This window comes from Chelonoidis abingdonii, chromosome 1 (assembly GCF_003597395.2).
Source record: "Chelonoidis abingdonii isolate Lonesome George chromosome 1, CheloAbing_2.0, whole genome shotgun sequence".
NCBI lineage: Eukaryota > Metazoa > Chordata > Testudines > Testudinidae > Chelonoidis > Chelonoidis abingdonii.
Window position 1 is genome coordinate 91,820,948 of NC_133769.1, and position 21,027 is coordinate 91,841,974.

Below are 21,027 nucleotides of genomic sequence, written 5' to 3' on the forward strand. Positions count from 1 at the left end.
GAGATTTCAAATACATGCGTTTCCCCTATGCTAGGTTCTTGTTATTCTGGTATCACCCATTTAAAAACAACTACTACTTTTTCAGATAAAAAAGAATAAAAATTTGTCTTTTTTACCCGCACTATGCGCACATTTAAACATGTCCATTGGAGGAGCATTCCTTGCCCTTTTAGGGCAGCAAGAAGCACATAGATGCTTACAGAAAATAGTTCCTTCTGATTTTAATTATCTAAATCATTCGCCTGCGCACTGAGATACAGATTATGCAAAATTAGGAGCTTGGCAGTAATTGCCAAACCCCACCGCAAAAAACACGTGCACGCTCATACTTACTGCTTCATGCAGTTCCCATGAGGTGCACATGACTTTTGTAGTTGATCCAGGGGTGTGCTGAGATGATTGTTTACAGGCCAGTTATCAACAATGTCTCTTCTACTCAATGTTGCATTCTCCATTTTACTAGAAGGAGTTCAACTCCATACCCTGAACACAAATACAAGATGAATAATGGTATCATGGTAAGAGGAGACATTATGAAACTAAACAAATACCCAAAGGACCCTCGAAGAAAATACATGTAAGTGCAGCTCTGCAATCTAACCCAACAGGGGGGTGGAAAAAAGCAGCTCAATATAAGAAAGTTTGAGGTCCAGGGCAAGCTTTCAGAAGTTGCTGTTGCCGGTCTTCATTTATTCACTCTAATTTAAGGTTTCACGTTGCCATTAATACATTTTAATGTTTTTTAAGGCCTCTTTCATAAGCTTATTTATATATAATTAACTATGTTATAGGTAAGGTAAAGTAAAGATTCTTAAGTTTAAGAAGCTTCATTTAACTTAAATAAAAGGCCGAGCCCCCCGACTGGTGGCCAGGACCAGGTAGGTGATAGTGCCAATGTGAAAAAATCAGCTCGCATGCCTGAGCTTTGGCTACAGTTCAGAGGACTTATATTATCTAATAAGATCACTAATATTGTAATAGCTATTAAGGTATAGAATTATCTGTCTCAGACACTGCTTTAATTTGGTTTATTAGTCATCATTTTGGCTTGCTGGTCTGGGTTTCAGTTTAACATAGCGGGCTACACATTCCCCAGCTGAATGTTACCACAGTGGGGGAAAGTGGTCTTACGATGAGGCTACAGGCCAGAAGATAGTAATATTTTTCATTGGATTGACCAATTTAAGTTATTTATGAAGTGTTAGAAATCTCTGTTCTTATCCCAGTGGGAAAAAGAGACTGAGAGACTTAGAGTTTTCGAGTTGATGATGACATTACAACAGTTTGAGGCATTTTTTCAAATTTAAAAATTTAAAACAAGAGTTAAATTGCTGTTATTTGAGGCCATTAGCTCCATTCACGATCTCCTGCCTTACAATGTTAGATATCTTAGGTGCTATCTATGTCCCGATTGATGTGACATAGGGGGCACCAGGCCGCGTTATAAGCACAGCGTGGAGGCTGCACCTCACTAGAAAAGCATTTAGGCAGTATTAGCACCAAACAGGAAATTATTTGAAAAGATCTCCTTAGCTACAGGCTCAGGCCGTAACCAGTAGAGCTGTTAGAATTACTCTCTGAACCAAACAGAATTATTTTCAGTTGTGCTAAAGACTGCAATTTGCGTAAACACTTTATGTTAACCCAACACTAACTTTATATGCCTTACAGAATGCAATTTCTGTTAGAAAATACACAGAGTGCAGACCTCGATACGATGCGACGCAATTCCAGTAGACAGAGATACACCTGTCTTGGATCCCTTGGTGCAAAACTACAGAGGAAAAAATAAAGTCATACTTCACGTTTGAAAGCTTTACCAGATAAGGGGCGGCCCTGTGAACCTAAAAGTACAAGGAAATAGACGGCAGGTAAGATTTCACCCATTCCGCTAAGTCTCTTTACAATCCTGCAACAAGATAATACACACAAGATTAAGGTTATTCACTGTGGAGATATTACCAACAGCCTCAAAAAACAGAAGGTGCCTATTTGAAAAATTTAAAGGTGGGTGGATGGAGGCTGATTCCAAGGCCAATCGAGATGAGAGTCGAATATTCTCACTCGTGATATGAAAGGATGATGATAGGTGGGAATAGGCTGTGAAGGCTTTGGAAAAGTGAGACAAGTACCTTGATGCCTAGATCACAAAAGAAGTCTCAGTTCATATGGTGCCATCTTGTTCACTGAGCATCAGATGTTTGGCTTGTATCAGATGTGCGGTGAGCGGGACAGCAGCATCCCTGAAACCAAACTACTGCCCATGCTGAAAGGCCAGTTCTGGGGTCAGTTAATTCTGTACTTCCATAGCCTCCTCCCATTCAGGGCTGTGCTTACAGCAATGGCTCTTGCACGAGAATGGTATTGGCCGAATCACCAAAGCAGTCATTCCCATTTCACCCATCAACTAAGAGCTTGAAAAGCTTGCGGGCGGGGGAATGGGGTAGTGAGAAGAACTTGCAGCCTCCTCTAATGAGACTCCACTTGCCAAAAGGCACACAGAAGTTCCATTTATAGCACAAAGCCAGTATTCTGATAAACAATAAACAGACTTCAAAATACTTTTAGTACAAACAACACACACAGCCTTATGGAAATCCTGACTGCTGATCTCAAGAAGTCTAAACATATTTTAAGTATTTGGTTCCAGAGGCAGTTAATGAGATTTAGGCTCTTCAGTTTTACAGTAGAGTGAACTGAAGGTATACACCACATCTGATCTTTCTTACACATTTTTCGCTCTCTGGCCGCACTTGAAAACACACAATACATTTAGATATTTTAGCTTAGTAGATTGAATAGGATTTTTAGCTATTCATTTCTCAATTTAGTAAAAATATCGGTCTAGTAACAGAACAGGTAACTGGGCACCTCCCACTGGTTAGAATGGGATTTCCAAAGTCTAGTTAGCCAATAATGAGTAAGCGTGAAGAGGCCACTTTAAGGGTCATAAACATTAGGCAGTGTGTAAAACCAAGTTTTTTTTTTAATTAAATAATAAAATAACCTTTACTGAATTAACTGCAAAACAACTCTTTTTACCATGCACATTCTTTTTAGTGATCCCCGCAAAGACTAGGATTTTTTTTTTTTGGGGCAGGTATTGAACCATGCCCACAAAAAATAGGTGATTTTATATGCTTTTGACAGTGCAAAAATTGCAATTTTAAAGAGTACCCGAGTTGCCACAGAAGGCTTGTCGTGTTTTGCTTCTATTTAAAAGTAAGTGATGCAAAAACAATTAATTATCTACAATGAATATACAACTTTTTTAATGATCAGTCAAAGATTTCATTCCATCTGGAGAGCAGTTTCAGCAGCTGCTGGTTCAAAATACAGGCTGAACACAAGAGCATAAACTCAATTACAATCTTTGTTTTCGTAACCATCTAGTTAGAGGGGGAAAAGTAAGGGTTGAGAATACACTATAGGTGTAAATCCTGCAGGTAAACGTTAATTACTAACAGACTGTTGTAACTTCAGCACAAAATCCTGACGAGTCTCTAATTCAGCTATCATGGGTGTACTATTCTGAGCACTTTATACAGCAAGAAAAAGATTAAAACTAATAAAGGATATTTGTGTTTTAAAAATTTTTAATGTGTGTCTCTTGCACTTTAAAAAAAATGCTGTCTCAATTATTCTGTTTTGGGTTTTTTTTTTTTTGCTGTGCAGAAAATGTGGGATTATCACTGCACTCTATTTTTTCTCCCACAATGCACTCTTCAGAGGCTTCAAAAGCACTATTCAGTCAGATTACTCAATGCAGCCATTAAGCAACTGACCCGGCGCAAGCTTCTGTCACGAACAGTTCCTATCAACAGTCCCAGTCACTACTCTATGATGATTATTCTGTCTCACACAAGTATGACTTTCAGAGCACCTCCAGTGCCAACTGCAGCACCTGCCAGTTCTGTTAGCAACTCCTATCAGGCCTGACCAACTCACTAAACCTAACGCACTGTGTTTCATAGTATTTATCCAAAGCATCTTGTGAGGTATCAGATGAAGCTGGCTGGCATACTGGTCAATCAAAATTGTTGTAAAATGGATGTATGTATTAAATCATATGAGGAATTATGTATATGTACTGATATTATGCTTAAAGTCTGTACCAAACAAAGGTGAGAACCATGTTCTTCCCGACAGGGGAAGGTGTTCTCTCTCTATGAAATGTAATTAAGCATTGGTAAAGTCAATACAAAGGAACTCCCATTTGCATGTAAATTGACAGGAAAAATAGGTCAATGGGGGGGATGTGAACTCAAACATCGTGTCAGCATGCCAGGAGAAAAGAATTTTATCTGGGGGTGCACTTCAGGATACATTTCAAAGGACAGTGAGGGAAAAATCTGGGTCCTGGCTTATGACTGAAACTAGCAAGCCCTGAAGAAAATCTATAGGTGAGAGACTGTTTTAGACAAGGAGTAACACTCAGATAAGCTTACTCTCTCTAGAAAGTATCTATACTCTAGTTTCATTTGTACCCGTTTCTGTTTCCATTATTCTCACTCATACTCACTTGAATCTTGTGAATCTCTGTTCTTGGGTAGATAATGGTATCGTTTTTTCACCATAACAGATTATATATCGGTGTTATAGAGGACCTGATCTGAGGTGTTAACCTTCCAGTGTCTTGTGTACACTGTCTTTGTGGGACAGCATAACTTGTAATTACTGTGAGTTGCCTAGTGCCAGGGCATGAACATCTACAGAGGATGTTTCTGGGAAGCTCGGGATGGGGATACACTAAGTGTTGACCCTGACAAGGCAAAATAAGTGCTGGCAGAGGTCCTGAGGGCATGCACTTTGGGTGCTATCTGAATGAGTGTCGGGAACTGACAACACTGGTTAGCATCAGCCAAATCTCTCTCTAGCTGAGGTAGAAGGTGAATCACAATCTGGGGCAACTCAAGAAAGTGTCAAAGTAAGGGTCAGGATCGGGCCAAAGAGAGTTCTATGCCCCCAAAATAACTTTACAAAAGGGGATTAATTACCTAAACCTTCAGATTCAAAGAGATAAGTCTCATCAACTCCATGCACCTACCCAGTTAAGGAAGTTGGCCTATGATTATGCTCTAGCAACAGAAGATCACTGATGTGCATTCATTTACACGGGAAATGTCATAGGAAAATTCTGGCAAAAAAAAATATTCAAAATGGAAATTATGCTGTGCAGATACCTAATGACATTTTGAAACATATTTTCATAAGATCAAGTAGACATATCTAGCCATTTAAAGTACAGACAATGCAGCCAGCATATAACTATTATAATTTTTTTATAATTGGATATATTCATCCATATCTGAAATGCAACGAACTTTCTCATTTGATGGCTACACCATGTTAATATAAGCTTCAAAGGGCAAGTCGTCATTCTGTGTCTAAGACGACAGTGTGTGTATGGGTTACTCTGCTGAAGTCAAGGAATCAAGTAGAGGAAAAGAAATCTTCCATTGTAACTCTGCTCCTGAGTGCAATAGTGTGGCCTCTTCCTATATTTAACAGTTACCACTAACCTCACCAACTGCAGCACATGGGGGAAGTATTAGCTGGTGGCATCTAATAGGCTGGTTCCACCTCGGCTCACCCTCAATCCTCCCTGCACAATGTAGCAAAAGGATTACTCTTAGAGCATCCTTCTACCATGCCAAGGGGATGTAGCACTAGCTACATGGATGACACCACTTTCTTTACCCCATCCCCCAAAATATTAGTGAACTACACTAGCTGTTGCATTCAGGCACACTTTTCAAGCTCTTCATTAAGTAGATGGTGTGGTACGGAGGAGGGAGGAAAGCGGTAGAGTTTCTTTAGAAAGTAGTTGCTTTCAGATTTAAACCAGTTTAAGTTGGGGATATAGGTGAGTATCTTCTCTTCTCCTTTTCACAGGCAATGATGTATCTGCAACATTCCTCGGGTGTCCCTTATAAGTAGGGCCTACCTAAATTCAAAGCCATGAAAACATGTGAGGGATTGAATCTGGTTCTACCCTCTGAAATCTGCCTGTGTAGGGGAGGGTCACAGTATTGCCATGCTGCCTTCCAGAGCTGGCAGCTGGAAGAGCGTGGTTGCTTGTCCAGGCGCCCAGCATCAGAATGCAGCACACAGCCAGCGCAGTTGCAGAAGTAAGGGTGGCATGGTATTATTGTAGATCCTTACTTCTGCACTGCTGGTGCAATTGCCTTCCGAGCTGAGGTGCCTGGCCAGCAGCCCGCGCTCTTGTATGCCCAGCTCTGAAGGCAGCACAGAAATAAGGTGGCAATACCAATAACCTCTACAACAACTTGCAACCCTCTCCATAGTCCTCTTTTGCACACCTTACTTTGAATTTTTAATTCAAATATCTTGAAACTGTAAAATTCAAGATTTTTTTTAAAGTGCTGTGACCACGAAAAATTACCAAAAGGATCAGTGAATTGGTAGGCCCTAACTTATAAATATTCCAACATAGTGCTCTGGGAAAGTTGTTCCCTTTCACTATCAAATACCTCCCTCAAGAAGAATTTAGCAGTTTGTTACTGATATTTAGCCTCACTATATTACTAAATAGTTAAAAATAGTGGCCTGTCCCGTCAGCTTCTACACACAGAGTACTGATATGAAAAGAAATAGGTGTAATTACAGCTACTACGTGATTATTCTGTTTAACATAACCGATTTTCACCATACAGATGGTTGATTATAAGTTGCAGTGGCACCGCGGGCTTCTTACATCATAAGACAAGAGATTCAGTCGTGGGTGCATCCTAGTGTACAAGGCTAGCGTCGATTTCTTGTCAGTATTGCCAGTGTTCGGATTAGGGTTAATTGTGCGCCCGCCCCCCCCCCCCCCCCCCCCCCCCGGCCACCCCCCCCCCGCCCCCCCCCACCCCACCCCCAAACCCGCCCCCCCACACCCCACCCCCCCACCCCCCCCCCCCCCCAAACAACACAAACCCCTCCCCCCCCACCCCCCCCCACCCCCCCCACCCCCAAAATGGCCAACCAATAATAGTAGATCTTCCTGAGCCCGTAGTAAACGTTGTGCAGAAACATCAGCAACTCACAAATACACTCAGCAGGAAATCTTCCTTCTCAGGCTCTACTTTCGCCTTGTCGGTGACTATCAGCGTATGAATCTCACGTGTGGTCTGACACTGCAGCGGTGGACAGTGACTCTTTGATTTCCCTGTGCAGTCCTCTGGCTTCAGTTGCGATCCCAGACAATTCCTCGGCTCTGGTGATGCCAGTTAGGGAAGAGCACGAAAACGACCCAGAGAAATGCTAGCTTGAGAGCTCACGTGGAGCGAAGAAATGAATTTACAATCCAGAGAGCTCAGATTGCAGGCACGGGAGTCTTGCTGATTGATGCAGCCTAGACGATGAGCGGTGCTGTTCCTTTAATTGTGTGTATGCTAGTTGTGGAAATGCCACCACAAGTTAGTCCCGGAACCCATTATCAAGTAATTGGAGATAAGCAGTGCTGTTAATGAGCATAGCCCCTGCAGTGTAATATCCCAGCTCATTAGCCCTTGAACAGTCCACTCACCCCCTGTGGATCAAATACTGTGATCTTGACTTGAGCATGCAAATGATTTTTGACCAGTACGTCTGTTTTATGATTGTTTAATTTCTTGTTCTATCTCTCTTCTCTTTTGATGCTGATTCCTCATAGTTTGAGGGAGCCCACCTGCGGCTTACCACCTTAAAAGGGTCCTGCCAGTTGAACCAGGAAATTTGAACTGCAATCTTAGTATTAACATTAACACTACATGTTTCACTCTGTCTGAATACACCAGATGGACCCATTTTTATAGCCCAGCGGTCTCAAACTGGGAGTCGGGACCCCTTGAGAGGTCACAAGATTATTACTGGGGAGTTGCGACGTGTCAGCTCCACCACAAACCCATCTAACCCGACATTATAAAGTGTTATAATTTATTGAAAAGTGTTTTAATTATAAGGGGTATGCACTCAGAGGCGTTGATCGAAAGGGGTCACCAGTACAAAAGTTGAGAACACTTGACTACAGGCCTTTTCTTGTTCGAGGTTATGCTTTTAGCAAAATTCTTCTGCAAGACTCTAACAAAGATCGGGGCTATTCTTAAACTGAGGATGGATACTTGGATTTATGTTCATTCTCTGGGGCTTGTCTTCACATTGTCTGCTAAGATGTCTGGAAAACTGAGGGCTGCTTCCGCATCAGTTCAATGGGAGAAACCTTGGGTCTAGAGGACCCTTTTCCTGTTCATGGTTTATTTCTCACCCCATCTAGTCCCACGAGAGCCCAAGCCCCACCACGACGCACATTATTCGGTAAGTCTGAGGCTACGAAGGCCACGGACGTTCTGTATTTTGTTTACTGCCTGCAATATATGTGGTGATTTTCCAATGCAAAGCTCCAGAAATCGACGCTAGCCTTGGTACATGGATGCACACCGCTGAATTATTGTGCTTTGTGTGGCCGCGTGCACTCAACTTTATACAATCTGTTTACAAAACCGGTTTATGTAAAATCAGAATAATCCTGTAGTGTAGATATACACTAACTTTCTTTTTATATTAGTACTCTGTGTTGTAGAAGCTGACGGGAAGGCATACATTTTTAACTATTTAGCTAAATATATGAAGGCTAAATATCAGTAACCAACTGCTAAAATTCTTCTTGAGGGAGGTATTTGATAGTGAAAAGGGAACAACTTTCCCAGAGCACTATGTTGGATATTTATAAGTTAGGCCCTACCAAATTCACTGTCCATTTTGGTAAATTTCGTGGTCATAGCACTTTAAAAATCTTGAATTTTACAGTTTCAGATATTTGAATTAAAATTCAAAGTAAGGGTGGCAAAAGAGGACTATGGAGAGGGTTGCAAGGTTGTTGTAGAGGGTTATGGTATTGCCACCTTTATTTCTGTGCTGCCTTCAGAGCTGGGCATCCAGAGAGCGGCGGCTGCTGGCCAGGCACCCAGCTCGGAAGGCAATGCCACCAGCAGTGCAGAAGTAAGGATCTCAATACCATACCATGCCACCCTTACTTCTGCACTGCTGCTGGCTGTGGTGCTGCATTCTGAGCTGGGCGCCTGGACAGCAACCACCGCTCTCCAGCTGCCCAGCTCTGAAGGCAGCATGGCAATACTGTGACCCCTCCCCTACAACAGGCAGATTTCAGAGGGAGACCAGATTTCACAATCCCTGACATGTTTTTCATGGCTTTGAATTTGGTAGGGCCCTACTTATAAGGGACACCCATGAATGTTGCAGATCATCATTGCCTGTGAAAAGGAGAGAGAAGATACCTCACCTATATCCCCAAACTTAAACTGGTTTAAAAAAATCTGAAAGCAACTACTTTCTAAAGGAAACTCTACCGCTTTCCTCCCTCCCTCCGTACCACACCCATCTACTTATGGAAGAGCTTGAAAAGTGCCTGAATGCAACAGCTAGTGTAGTTTCACTATATTTTGGGGGGATGGGGTAGAAGAGTTGTGTCATCCATGTAGCTAGTGCACACCCCTTGTGCATTGTAGAGAGATGCTCTAAGAGTAATCCTTTTGCTACATTGTGCAGGGAGTTTGAGGGTGGAGCCAGTGGAACCACGCCTATGTAGATCCACCAGCTAAACTTCCCCATGTGCTGCTAGTTGGTGGAGGTTAGTGGTAGACTGTTAAATATAGGAGAGGCCACACTATTGCATCTCAGGATGCAGAGTTACAATGGAAGATTTCTTTTCCTCTACCTTGATTCCTGACTTCAGCAGAGTAACCATACACACACTGTCGTCTTAGACACAAGAATGACGACTTGCCCTTTGAAGGCTTATATCTAACATGGTTGTAGCCATCAAATGGAGAAAGCTTCGTCTGCATTTCAGATATGGATGTAGCTTATATCAGTTATAAAAAAAATTATAATAGTTATTAGCTGGCTGCCATTGTTGTACTTTAAATGTAATATTCTTACTTGATCTTATGAAAATATGTTTCAAAATGTCACTTATGTATCTGCACAGCATATTTCATTTTTGAAATATTTTTTTTTGCCAGAATTTTCCTATGACATGTGTCCCGTGTAAGAAGAATGCACCATCAGGATCCTTCTTTGCTAGAGATAATACAGCCAACTTCCTTAACTGGTGTAGGTGCATTGGAGTTGATGAGACTTATCTCTTTGAATCTGAAGGTTTAGGTAATTATCCCTTTCTGTAAAGTTATTTTGGGGGCATAGAACTCTCTTTGGGCCCGATCCTGACCCTTACTTTGACACTTTCTTGAGTTGCCCCAGATTGTGATTCACCCTTCTACCTCAGCTAGAGAGAGATTTGCTGATGCTAAACCAGTGTGTCAGTTCCCCGACACTCATTCAGATAGCCACCCAAATGCATGCCTCAGGACTCTGCCAGCACTTATTTTGCCTTGCAGGGTAACACTTAGTGTATCCCCATCCCCGAGCTCCACAGAAACATCCCTCTGTAGTGTTCAGCCCCTGGCACTAGGCACTCACAGTAATTACCAAGTTATGCTGTCCCCAAAAAGACAGTGTACACACAGCTGGAAGGTTACACCTCAGGATCAGGTCCTCTATAACACCGAATTATAATCTGTTTATGGTGAAAACGAATACATTTATTACCCAAGAACAGAGATTCACAGATTCAAGTGAGTATTGAGTGAGAATAATGGAAACAGAAACGGGTACAAATGAAACTAAGTATAATACATTTTCTAGAGAGTAAAGCTTATCTGGTTATAATCCTTGTCTAAAACAGTCTCTCACCTAAGATTTTCTTCAGGGCTTGCTAGTTTTCAGTCATAACCAGGACCCAGATTTTTCCCTATGTCCTTTGAAATGTATCCTGAAGTGCACCCCCAGATAAAATTCTTTTTCTCTGGCATGCTGACACGATGTTGAGTTCACATCCCCCCCATTGACCTATTTTTCCTGTTCACTTTACATGCAAATGGAGTTCCTTTGTATTGACTTTACCATGCTTAATTTACATTTCATAGAGAGAGAACTACCTTCCCTCCTGTCTGGAAGAAACATGGTTCTCCCTTTGTTTGGTTACAGACTTTAAAGCATAATATCAGTACATATACATAATTCCTCATATGATCTTAATACATCCATTTTACAACAATTTTATTGACCAGTATGTCACCAGCTTTCATCTGATACCTCACAAGATGCTTTTGGATAAATACTATGAAAACAGTGCGTTAGGTGTAGTGAGTTTGTCAGGCCTGATAGGAGTTGCTAACAGAACTGGCAGGTGCTGCCAGTTGGCACTGAGGTGCTCTTAAAGTCATACTTGTGTGAGACAGAAATAATCATATAAGTAGTGACTGGGACTTTGATAGGACTGTTCATGTGACAGAAGCTTTGCAGGGTCAGTTGCTTATGGCTGCATTGAGTAATCTGACTGAATAGTGCTTTTGAAGCCTCTGAAGAGTTGCATTGTGGGAGAAAAAAATAGAGTGCAGTGAAATCCCACATTTTCTGCACAGCAAAAAAAAAAAACCCAAAACAGAATAATTGAGACCAGCATTTTTTTTAAAGTGCCAAGAGACCACATTAAAATTTTTAAAACACAAATATCCTTTTATGTAGTATTTAATCTTTTTTTCTTGCTGTATAAAGTGCTCAGAATAGTACACACATGATAGCTGAATTAGAGAACTACGTCAGGATTTTGTGCCTGAAGTTACAACAGTCTGTTAGTAATTAACGTTTACCTCAGGATTTACCCTATATGATTCTCAACCCCTTACTTTTCCCCCTCTAACTAGATGGTTATGAAAACAAAGATTGTAAATTGAGTTTATGCCTCTTGTGTTCAGCCTGTACTTTGTAACCAGCAGCTGCTGAACTGATCTTCCAGATGGAATGAAATCTTTGACTGATCATTAAGAAAAGTTGTATATTCATTGTAAGATAATTAATTGTTTTTGCATCACTTACTTTTTAAATAGAAGCAAACAAGCACAAGCCTTTCTGTGGCAACTCGGGTACTCTTTAAATATTGCAAAATTCTTTGCCTGTCAAAAGAACATATAAAATCACCTATATTTGCAATGTACATTAAAACTTGCAATAGTGACTAAAAATGTAGTTTGCAGTTAAAGTAAGGGTTATTTTATTTATTTAATTTAAAAAAAAACTTGTTATTACACACTGCTAATGTTTATGACCCTTAAATGGCCTCTGTCACTGCTTACTCATTTTATTGGCTAACTAGTCTTTGAAATTCCCATTCCTACCAGTTGGAGGTGCCCATTCCTGTTCTTTACTAGACCATTTTTCTACTAAATTAGAATGAAATAGCTAAAAATCCTATCCATCTATCTAATCTAAAATACTAAATGTATTGTTGTTTTTCAGTGGTGCAAGAAGGAGAAAAAATGTGTAATGAAAGTAGATTGTGTATATCCTCAGTTCACTCTCTGTATAAACTGAAGAGCCTAATCTCATTAACTGCACTCTGAAACAAATACTTAAAATATGTTTAACTTCCTTGAGATCAGCAGTCAGGATTTCATAATGCTGTGTTGTTTTGTTTGTAGCTAAAAGTATTTTGAAGTCTGTTTATTGTTTTCAGAAACTGGCTTTGTGGCATAAATGCTAACTTTGTGTGCCTTTTGGCAGTGAGTCTCATTAGGGAGGCTGCAAGTCTTCTCACTCCAATTCCCCCCTTGCACAGGCAAGCTTTCAAGCTCTTGTTGATGGGTGAAATGGGAATGACTGCTTTTGTGATTGGCAATTACCCATTCCTGTGCAAGAGCCATGCTGTAGCAACAGCCCCTAGAATGGGTAGGAGGCTATGGAAGTAGCGAATTAACTGACCCCAGAATGGCTTTCACATGGGCAGTAGTTTGTTTCTGGATGCTCTGTCCCGCTCACCCACTCTGATATCAAGCCAAACATCTTGATTGCTAGTGAACACCATCTATGAAGCTTGAGACTTCTGTTTGTGATCTAGGCATAAAGGTACTTGTCTTCACTTTAAAGGCCTTCACAGCCTATCCCACCCTATCCATCATCTTTCATTCACTATTGAGATATTGACTCTCACCTCTGATTGGCCCTTGATATCAGCCTCCATCACCCACCTGTTAAATTTTCAAATAGGCACCTTCTGTCTTTTTGAGGCTGTTTGTAATATCCCACAGTTGAAAACTTAGTCTTGTGTGTATGTATCTTGTTTGCAGGATGTAAAGATGACTTAGGGAATGGGTGACAATCTTACCTGCCTTCTATTTTCTGTACTTTAGTTCACAGGCCGCCCCCTTATCTGGTAAAGCTTTCCAAACGTGAAGTATGACTTATTTTTTCCTCTGTAGTTTTGCACAAGGATCCAAGACAGGTGTATCTCTGTCTACTGGAAATTGGTCGCATCGTATCGAGGTATGCACTCTGTGTAGTTTTCTAACTAGAAATTGCATTCTGTTAAGCATATAAAGTTTTAGTGTTGGGTTACATACAGTGTTTAGCAAATTGCAGTCTTTTAGCACAATGAAAATAGATTCTGTTTTGGTTCAGAGAGTAATTAACAGCTCTACTGTTACGGCCTACCTGTACTAAGGATACTATTCAAAAATTTCCTGTTGTTGCTAATACCTGCCTAAATGCTTTCTAGTGAGGTGCAGCTCCACACTGCTGCTTAATACGGGCTGTGCCTAAATGTCACAATCAAGGACATAGATAGCACCAAGATATCTACATTTGTAAGGCGAGGAGATCATGAATGGAGACCTAAGTGGCCTCAAAAACAGAACTTTAACTCTTGTTCTTAAATTTTAAGTTTGAAAAATGCCTCAACTGTTGTAGTCATTTCATAACTTCGAAAACCTCTAAGTCTTCTCAGTCTCCTGTTTTCCACTGGGAATAAGAACAATTTTCTTAACACTTCCTCATAACTTAAATTGGTCAAATCCAATGAAAACTTTACTATCTTCTGCTGTAGCCTCTCTAAGACCATCTTTCCCCCACTGTGGTACATTCACTGGGGATGTGTACCCGCTATTTAAACTGAACCCAGACAGCAGCAAAATTATTCTAACCAATTTAAAGCATGTCTGAGAGAAATTCTAACCTTAATGCTATTACAATATTTGACTTTTATTAGATAATTAATCCTCTGACTGACCAAAGGCAGCATGCGAGCTGATTTTTCATTGGCACTCACACTACCCTGGTCCTGGCCACCAGTCCGGGGGGCTCTGCATTTTAATTTAATTTTAAATGAAGCTTCTTAAACATTTTAAAAATCTTATTTACTTTACCTATAACAATAGTTTAATTATATATTATAGGCTTATGAAAGAGGCCTTCTAAAAACATTAAAATGTATTAATGGCACGTGAAACCTTAAATTAGAGTGAATAAATGAAGACTCGGCACAGCACTTCTGAAAGCTTGCCCTGGACCAAACTTTTCTTATATGAGCTGCTTTTTCCCCTGTTGGGTTATTCAGCACTTTACATGTATTTTCTTCACTGGCTCCTTTGTATTTGTTTAGTTTCATAATGTCTCCTCTTACCCCATTATTATCTTCGTATTTGTGTTCAGGTATGGAGTTGAACCTCCTGTGCTAGTAAAACTGGAGAATGAAATTGAGTTAGAAGAGACATTGTTGATGACCTCTGGGCCTGTAACATCTCTCAGCACCCCAAAGTCATGTTGCCACCATGGGGAACTGCATGAAGCAGTAAGTATTGTGCGTGTTTTTTGCGGTGTGGGTTTTGAATTACTCCAGCTCCTAATTTTGCATATGTACTATTTAGATAATTAAATGCAAGGAATTTCTATGTAGCATCTATGTGCCTTCTTGCCCTAAAAGGGCAAGGATATGCCTCCTCCAATGGACATGTTCTAAATGTGCATAGTGCATCTTTTTATCTGAAAGTAGTAGTGTTTAAATGGGTGCATAACAGACACCTCAGCATAGGGAAAGCATGTATTGAAATCTCTCCATCCTTCTTTCCTATGCTGATGGAAGACAAGAAAACACACACACCTCCAGTATATTACATTCCCATTCAGTAAGTCTTAAATGGTATTATTTAGTGGTGTTTGACCAAACTATTTAATATTAAAAGAATAGGCTTTTTTAAACATATGTTACAAAATGAAGTTTGTTTATTTTTTTAAATGTGAAAACTTGCTGAAGAAACAAGCCTGCTAAAATATCTTGGAGTAATCTTTGAACAAATTTCTGTAGTTGCACCCCTAAGGAAACACTTTCATGCACAAAGGAAATGAATCACTTAGCTTGTGAACAGGCCATAAGGGACTGATACTCATTTTTAAGTAGTTTAGAGAAGCAGTATATGTAAACCTACATTTCTAAAAATAATTTCCTTCATAGTCTATGGCTTCATAGATTGAGAATGGATGACTAAATCCATTGTGACACGCACCTCGGACTGTTAAAATATAATAATGAATAATCACACCTGCATCTCCTTTTGCTTCTCTGGAATGCTCCAGCCCTCAGTTTGTCTTTCTCTGTTGAAGGGCGAGTAATTCGGTAGCTCACCAGCATTGTTGCATTTCTATTTTGTACCCATTCTTTGAAGCTCTTTCTCTGCTTTTTAAAATGAACATTTCTCTTCAGCACTAAGGGTAAGTTGTGGATGGCTTCCTTTTTAGTGTCTGGATTGTTTCTCTGTTCCTCCCTTTCTGGATACAGTTTTGTTTTGTTTTGTTTTTCCTTTGTAAGATTACGAAAGATTTCCAACTATCTTGGAGAATACTGGTGCAAGTACAGAATCTTGACCAATTTGCTCATCTGATGAGAGAGGTCAGACTGGGCCTACTAAAAACCATTTCAGCAATTCAAGAGAGGCCCAGTCATCTGGTACAGTTCCTTGAGACATGAAGTCTATCTTTATGAAGCTACACTTACTATTATTGACAAGTGAATTGGGGTAAAGAAATGGAATTTAAATAAGAAAAGTGTTCTAATAAAATGAGAAATTAGAAGAACCAGATCTGAACCACTCAAAAAATTAAAGTAATCTTGTGCATGGACAGTTTTATCTGTTCAGGTCATCTTGTAATGAGGGCAAGTATTTTGACAGGGACATATTTAATCTTTTGCCATGGTTAAATGACCTATTAGTGGTTATTCCCCAAAACAAAAAACACTACACTCTTAGAAATTGAGTTTTTCAAAAAAAATTACAACAGGTACTTTCCTTTTTAAAATCTAGGTTAAGCACATAGCAGAAGATCTTCCCTGTAGCTGTTCCCATAGATTTTCGATTGAGTACTTATCTGAAGGACGGTATAGATTGGGAGATAAAATACTCTTCATACGAGTAAGTGCAGTTTCTCAAAATGTTTCCTCACCTCATTTTTTAGCTTTGCCTCCACTGTATCTTGCCTGTGGTCAGAACTTTTATCACTTGGGTTCATATGTCTGTCCAGCACAACAGGAGTGTACAATCTGCATGTTTTTTGTCTCGCTGGATTCATCCCTGGACCATTGGCAGTGGCCCTCCAGTCTTCTTTCCCCTTGGAATCTCTTGCAGGTTTTTGGTAAAGTATGGTAACCTAGGGGCATAACAGGGAGGGAATAATGTTTAGACACATAACATTGGAAATCAAAGACTGTAGACTGTTGTAATGTCCCATCAGAATGTCCATACACCTGTCTGTAATCATAACAGTTTTATATCCTAGGGACCTCTGAAAGGGACCAGTATCCGTGGGTGGATCATCAAAATGCTCCTCTTGCTGCCAGCATGGTGGAATGGCCTTGACCTCTGCTTGAAGGAGAGGGTAATTGGGCTACAATCGGGGCAGACATTCACTCTCTGAATAAAGCTATGAGAAGCAGAACTGGCAGGAACTTGAGTTTGGCTTAGAAGCTGTTGTGTGGATAGACTGGCTGGGTCATTACAACAATCTGCTATACTTGACGGTTGATAGAGTGGTGTGTGCAGCAGCCAGGAGACTTTGGAGTAAGGAGAAAGAGGCAGAAAATGTCTTTTCCCTTGTGACTACTGAAGAGTGGTTGGAGCTTCAAATATAATACTGTCTATCCAGAGACTGATCCAAAAACATCTTGGTTGAACCTCCAGCAGCTGTGAATATCTGGGATTCTTATCAGAACACTGCAGATATTTGGGTAGTGTCTGGGAGGGTAGGGAAGACAGAGAAAATGACAGACAACTTCTCTGGCTAATAGGTTTAATCTTCTAGTATGTAGGTGTCTAGTAAGTCTCTCTCCCCCCCCCCCCCCCCCCGAGTCCTGGCTGTTCTGGTCCATACATACTAATTCAAAAATATTGGTTTAACAAGGAAACAAGCATTGAAGTCATGAAATATTAGCTACACAGAAACTGATCACTATATATTTGTCTTCATGACTTTCATAGTAAATTCGTATAAAATTCTTACATTTCATAAAGAGACTCTCTCTAAGAGGGGATATCATGATTTTATAGTGTAAATTTAATGTCCCAAACATCACTACCATGTAAATAGTGACAACTAGACTGAATCCCTTAAGTTTAAAGTATAGTGTCATACTGCATTGTGTCTATTCAGAGTCAGAACCTGAAGTGCAAAGGAAGATAACTGAATATTAATTAAGAATATTAATCCTTGAATGTTGACTGTCAAACTTCTGGGCTATCGAGTAGTATAGCTGATCTACCCTTTAACCTCACAAATTCTTATGCTAGCCTAAATGTTGAAGGGGCATCATCAACATGAAAACAACTTTTCTGTCTGAAAATGATGTACCTACTGCCTATAGTTTGAAATGACACATACAATTACTATAATGGAAAGAAGTGGGCAGGAACAATTTTTTGCTTTATTATTTCAGTTTACTGTGTACATGTTACAGACCTGCCCAGTAGCTACCTCCAGTTTGTTGTAAATGAATCCAGTCTTCCAAGCCAGCTGTTTCTGAGCAGAGTCCATTCGCTGTTTTCTAGCTCTGAGCCTGTAAGGCACACTTAGAGTGTCAGACAGGGAGTCTGCACCCGCCTTGCAGTGTGGTACTCTGCTGTCCGTCTGCCCTAGACTCTGAAACCAGTGCTGTTACCTCCCAATCTGCCCCAGTTGCTTATGCCTGCACCCCCAGAGTTCCACTTTGCCGTGGGTGCTCTGCTTTATAGCTTAACTCCTCAGGGACCAAGTAGCAGGTAAAGCAAGGAACACAGGAATTTTTTAACCTTGGTAATTCATACTCTCAAAACACACAAGAGTTACAGATCTTTGGGAAAAATAACAAGCCTATACACCCTCTCTCCTGAGTGTATGTTCACCTATCTTGTGAGTCCTAAGCCAGTCAGTATGTCAAGTGGACATACTGCCCTCCTGTCATCTGGCAATGGGTGCCCAGTGAGAGAGAGGAAGCCTAGAGTAGCTCCTACTCTTAAATAAGGCTTCTGTCTCCTCTGTCAGGTGACTAACTGATCAGCTTCAGAACCACACTTGAGTGATTAACTGGGATGGTCCAGCGCCCCTGGAGCCCAAACTGGGAAAGCCAGTTTCTTTTTGCCTGGTCACTCTCTGTAGCAAAACCATTGTTGTGAAGTTGGATGCCTTTGGTTGGAAAACAATCACTGTTGATGATTCTAATGTTGAATTCTTCAGGGAGGCTTGCATCTGTCTTTGACAGCTCTAGGCAGTTCCAGTTGCGTACCCAATGGTAGGCCACATTCTTCAAAATGTCAGTTAGTGTCAACTGAAAGTCACAATTTGATACAGAGGTGGGTGAGGTAGTATCCTGTATTGGAAGAGGATGTTACTGGACTGCTGTGGCGGGGAAAACACCGCAGCAGCCTAACACGGTAGCATTTAATTTCAGAAAGGGGAACTACACAAAAAGGAGGAAGTTAGTTACACAGAAATTAAAAGGTACAGTGCCAAAAGTAAAATCCCTGCAAGCTGCATGGAAACTTTTTAAAGGCACCATAATAGAGGTTCAACTTAAATGTATACCCCCAAATTGAAAAACACAGAATCCAAAAGGTGCCCACATTAGCTAAACAACAAAGTAAATGAAGCAGTGAGAGGCAAAAAGGCATCCTTTAAAAAGTGGAAGTTAAACTCTAGTGAGGAAAATGGAAAGGATCATAAATTCTGGCAAGTGAAGTGTAAAAATATAATTAAGAAGGTCAAAAAAGCATTTGAAGAACAACTAGCCAAAGACTCAAAGTAATAGCAATTTGTTTTCTAAGTATCAGAAGCAGGAAGTCTGCTAAACAACGAGTGGGGCCACTGGACGATCGAGATGCTAAAGGAGCACTCAAAGATAAGGCCATTACAGAGAAACTAAATGAATTCTTTGCATTGGTCGTCATTGACAAGGTCCCTCACCAAAGTCTCTTAAGCAAAGTAAACTGTTATGGGATAAGAGGGAAAGTCCTTTCATGTATCAGTAATTGGTTAAAAGATAGAAACAAAGGGTAGAAATAAATGGTCCAGTTTTCAAAATGGAAAGAGGAAAATAGTGGTGTCAACCAGGGATCTACTGCAGCCAGTCGTATTCAACATATTAATAAATGATCTGGAAAAAGGGGGTAAACAGTGAGGTGGCAAAATTTGCACATAAGACAAAACTACTCAAGATAGGTAAGTCCAAGGCAGACTGTGAAGAGTTGCAAAGGAATCTCATAAACCTGGTGACTGGGGAACAAAATGGCAGATGAAATTCAATGTTGATAAATGTAAAGTAATGCACATTGGAAAACATAATCCCACCATTACTTATAAAACGATTTGGTCTAAATTAGCTGTTACTACTCATGAAAGAGATCTTGGAGTCATTGTGGATAGTTCTCTGAAAAGATCCACTCAATGTGCAGCGGCAGACAAAAAATGCTAATAGAATGTTGGAAATCTTTAAGAAAGGGATAGATAATAAGACAGAAAATATCATATTGCCTTTATAAATTCCTGGTACACCCACATTTTGAATACTGCGTGCAGATGTGGTCGCCCCATCTCAAAAAAGGTACTGTATATTGGAATTGGAAAAGGCACAGAAAAGGGCAACAAAAATGATTAGGGGTATGGAACACCTTCCATATGAGGCAAGATTAATAAAAATGGGACTTTGCAGCTTGGAAAATAGATGACTAAGAGAGGATATGACTGAGGCCTATAGATTCATGATTGGTGTGGAGAAAGTAAATAAGGAAGGGTTTACTCCTTCTCATAACACAAGAACTAGGGGTCACCAAATGAAATTAATAGGCAGGAGGTTTAAAGCAAACAAAAGGAAGTATTTCTTCACACAACGCACAGTCAACCTGTGGAACTCTTTGCCAGAGATGTTGTGAAGGCGAGGACTATATAACAGGGTTCAAAAAAGATTAGCCAAGACAGACAGAGATAATGTCCCTAGCTTCTGTTTGCCAGAAGCTGGGAGTAGGCGGCTGGGGATGGATCACTTGGTAATTGCCTGTTCTGTTCATTGTCTCTGGGGCATCTGGCATTGGCTGCTGTCAGAAGACAGGAAACTGGGCTAGATGGACCTTTGGTCTGCCCCAGTATGGCCGTTCTTGTGACCAGCGTGTGCTGATGAGACAGAAGATCTTTTGAGCTACACAAAGCTATTCTTCAGGTCTGGGGAAGGTATCCTGGCACTGACACAGCTATAGCAACACCGCATACAACAATTTGATACAAACATAAACCAATCTGTCACCTTACACTTATTACAGTATAATTCCAGTTACCTGAATTTCCTTTTTCTGAAAATCCTACTTATCCATATCCAGTATGTCCCCTCTCCAGAGCCCTATGTTAGTTAATAACTGTTTTTTATCTTAATGCCCAGTTATCTGAAAGTTTCAGGTGTCCCCCAAGCCATTTGGATAAATGAGAATGTACTGTATTTGTATTACCGTAACACCTAGTAGCTCATAGATATTTAGTTGCCCCTGCATATTCAGTGTCTCAGTTGCTGGAAAAAAACTTATTAATGTCAAGAGGGGAGCAGAAAACCCCTGAAATCCTTTTCCTTTTTTAAAAAAGGAATTTAAAATGAGGAATTTCAGGCTATTTAAAGGATGCTCC

At 40.4% G+C, this 21,027-nt stretch overlaps 1 protein-coding gene across 1 annotated transcript in view; it reads left to right on the plus strand.

The window, feature by feature from the left end:
• GAS2L3 (growth arrest specific 2 like 3) overlaps positions 1-21,027 on the plus strand; it is a 35,150-nt gene that overhangs the window by 10,030 nt on the left and 4,093 nt on the right. The window contains exons 4-7 of the mRNA XM_032788583.2: positions 10,029-10,170; positions 13,323-13,386; positions 14,551-14,689; positions 16,197-16,304. Coding sequence (XP_032644474.1) covers positions 10,029-10,170; positions 13,323-13,386; positions 14,551-14,689; positions 16,197-16,304 — 453 coding nt within the window. The remainder of the gene's footprint in view (positions 1-10,028; positions 10,171-13,322; positions 13,387-14,550; positions 14,690-16,196; positions 16,305-21,027) is intronic.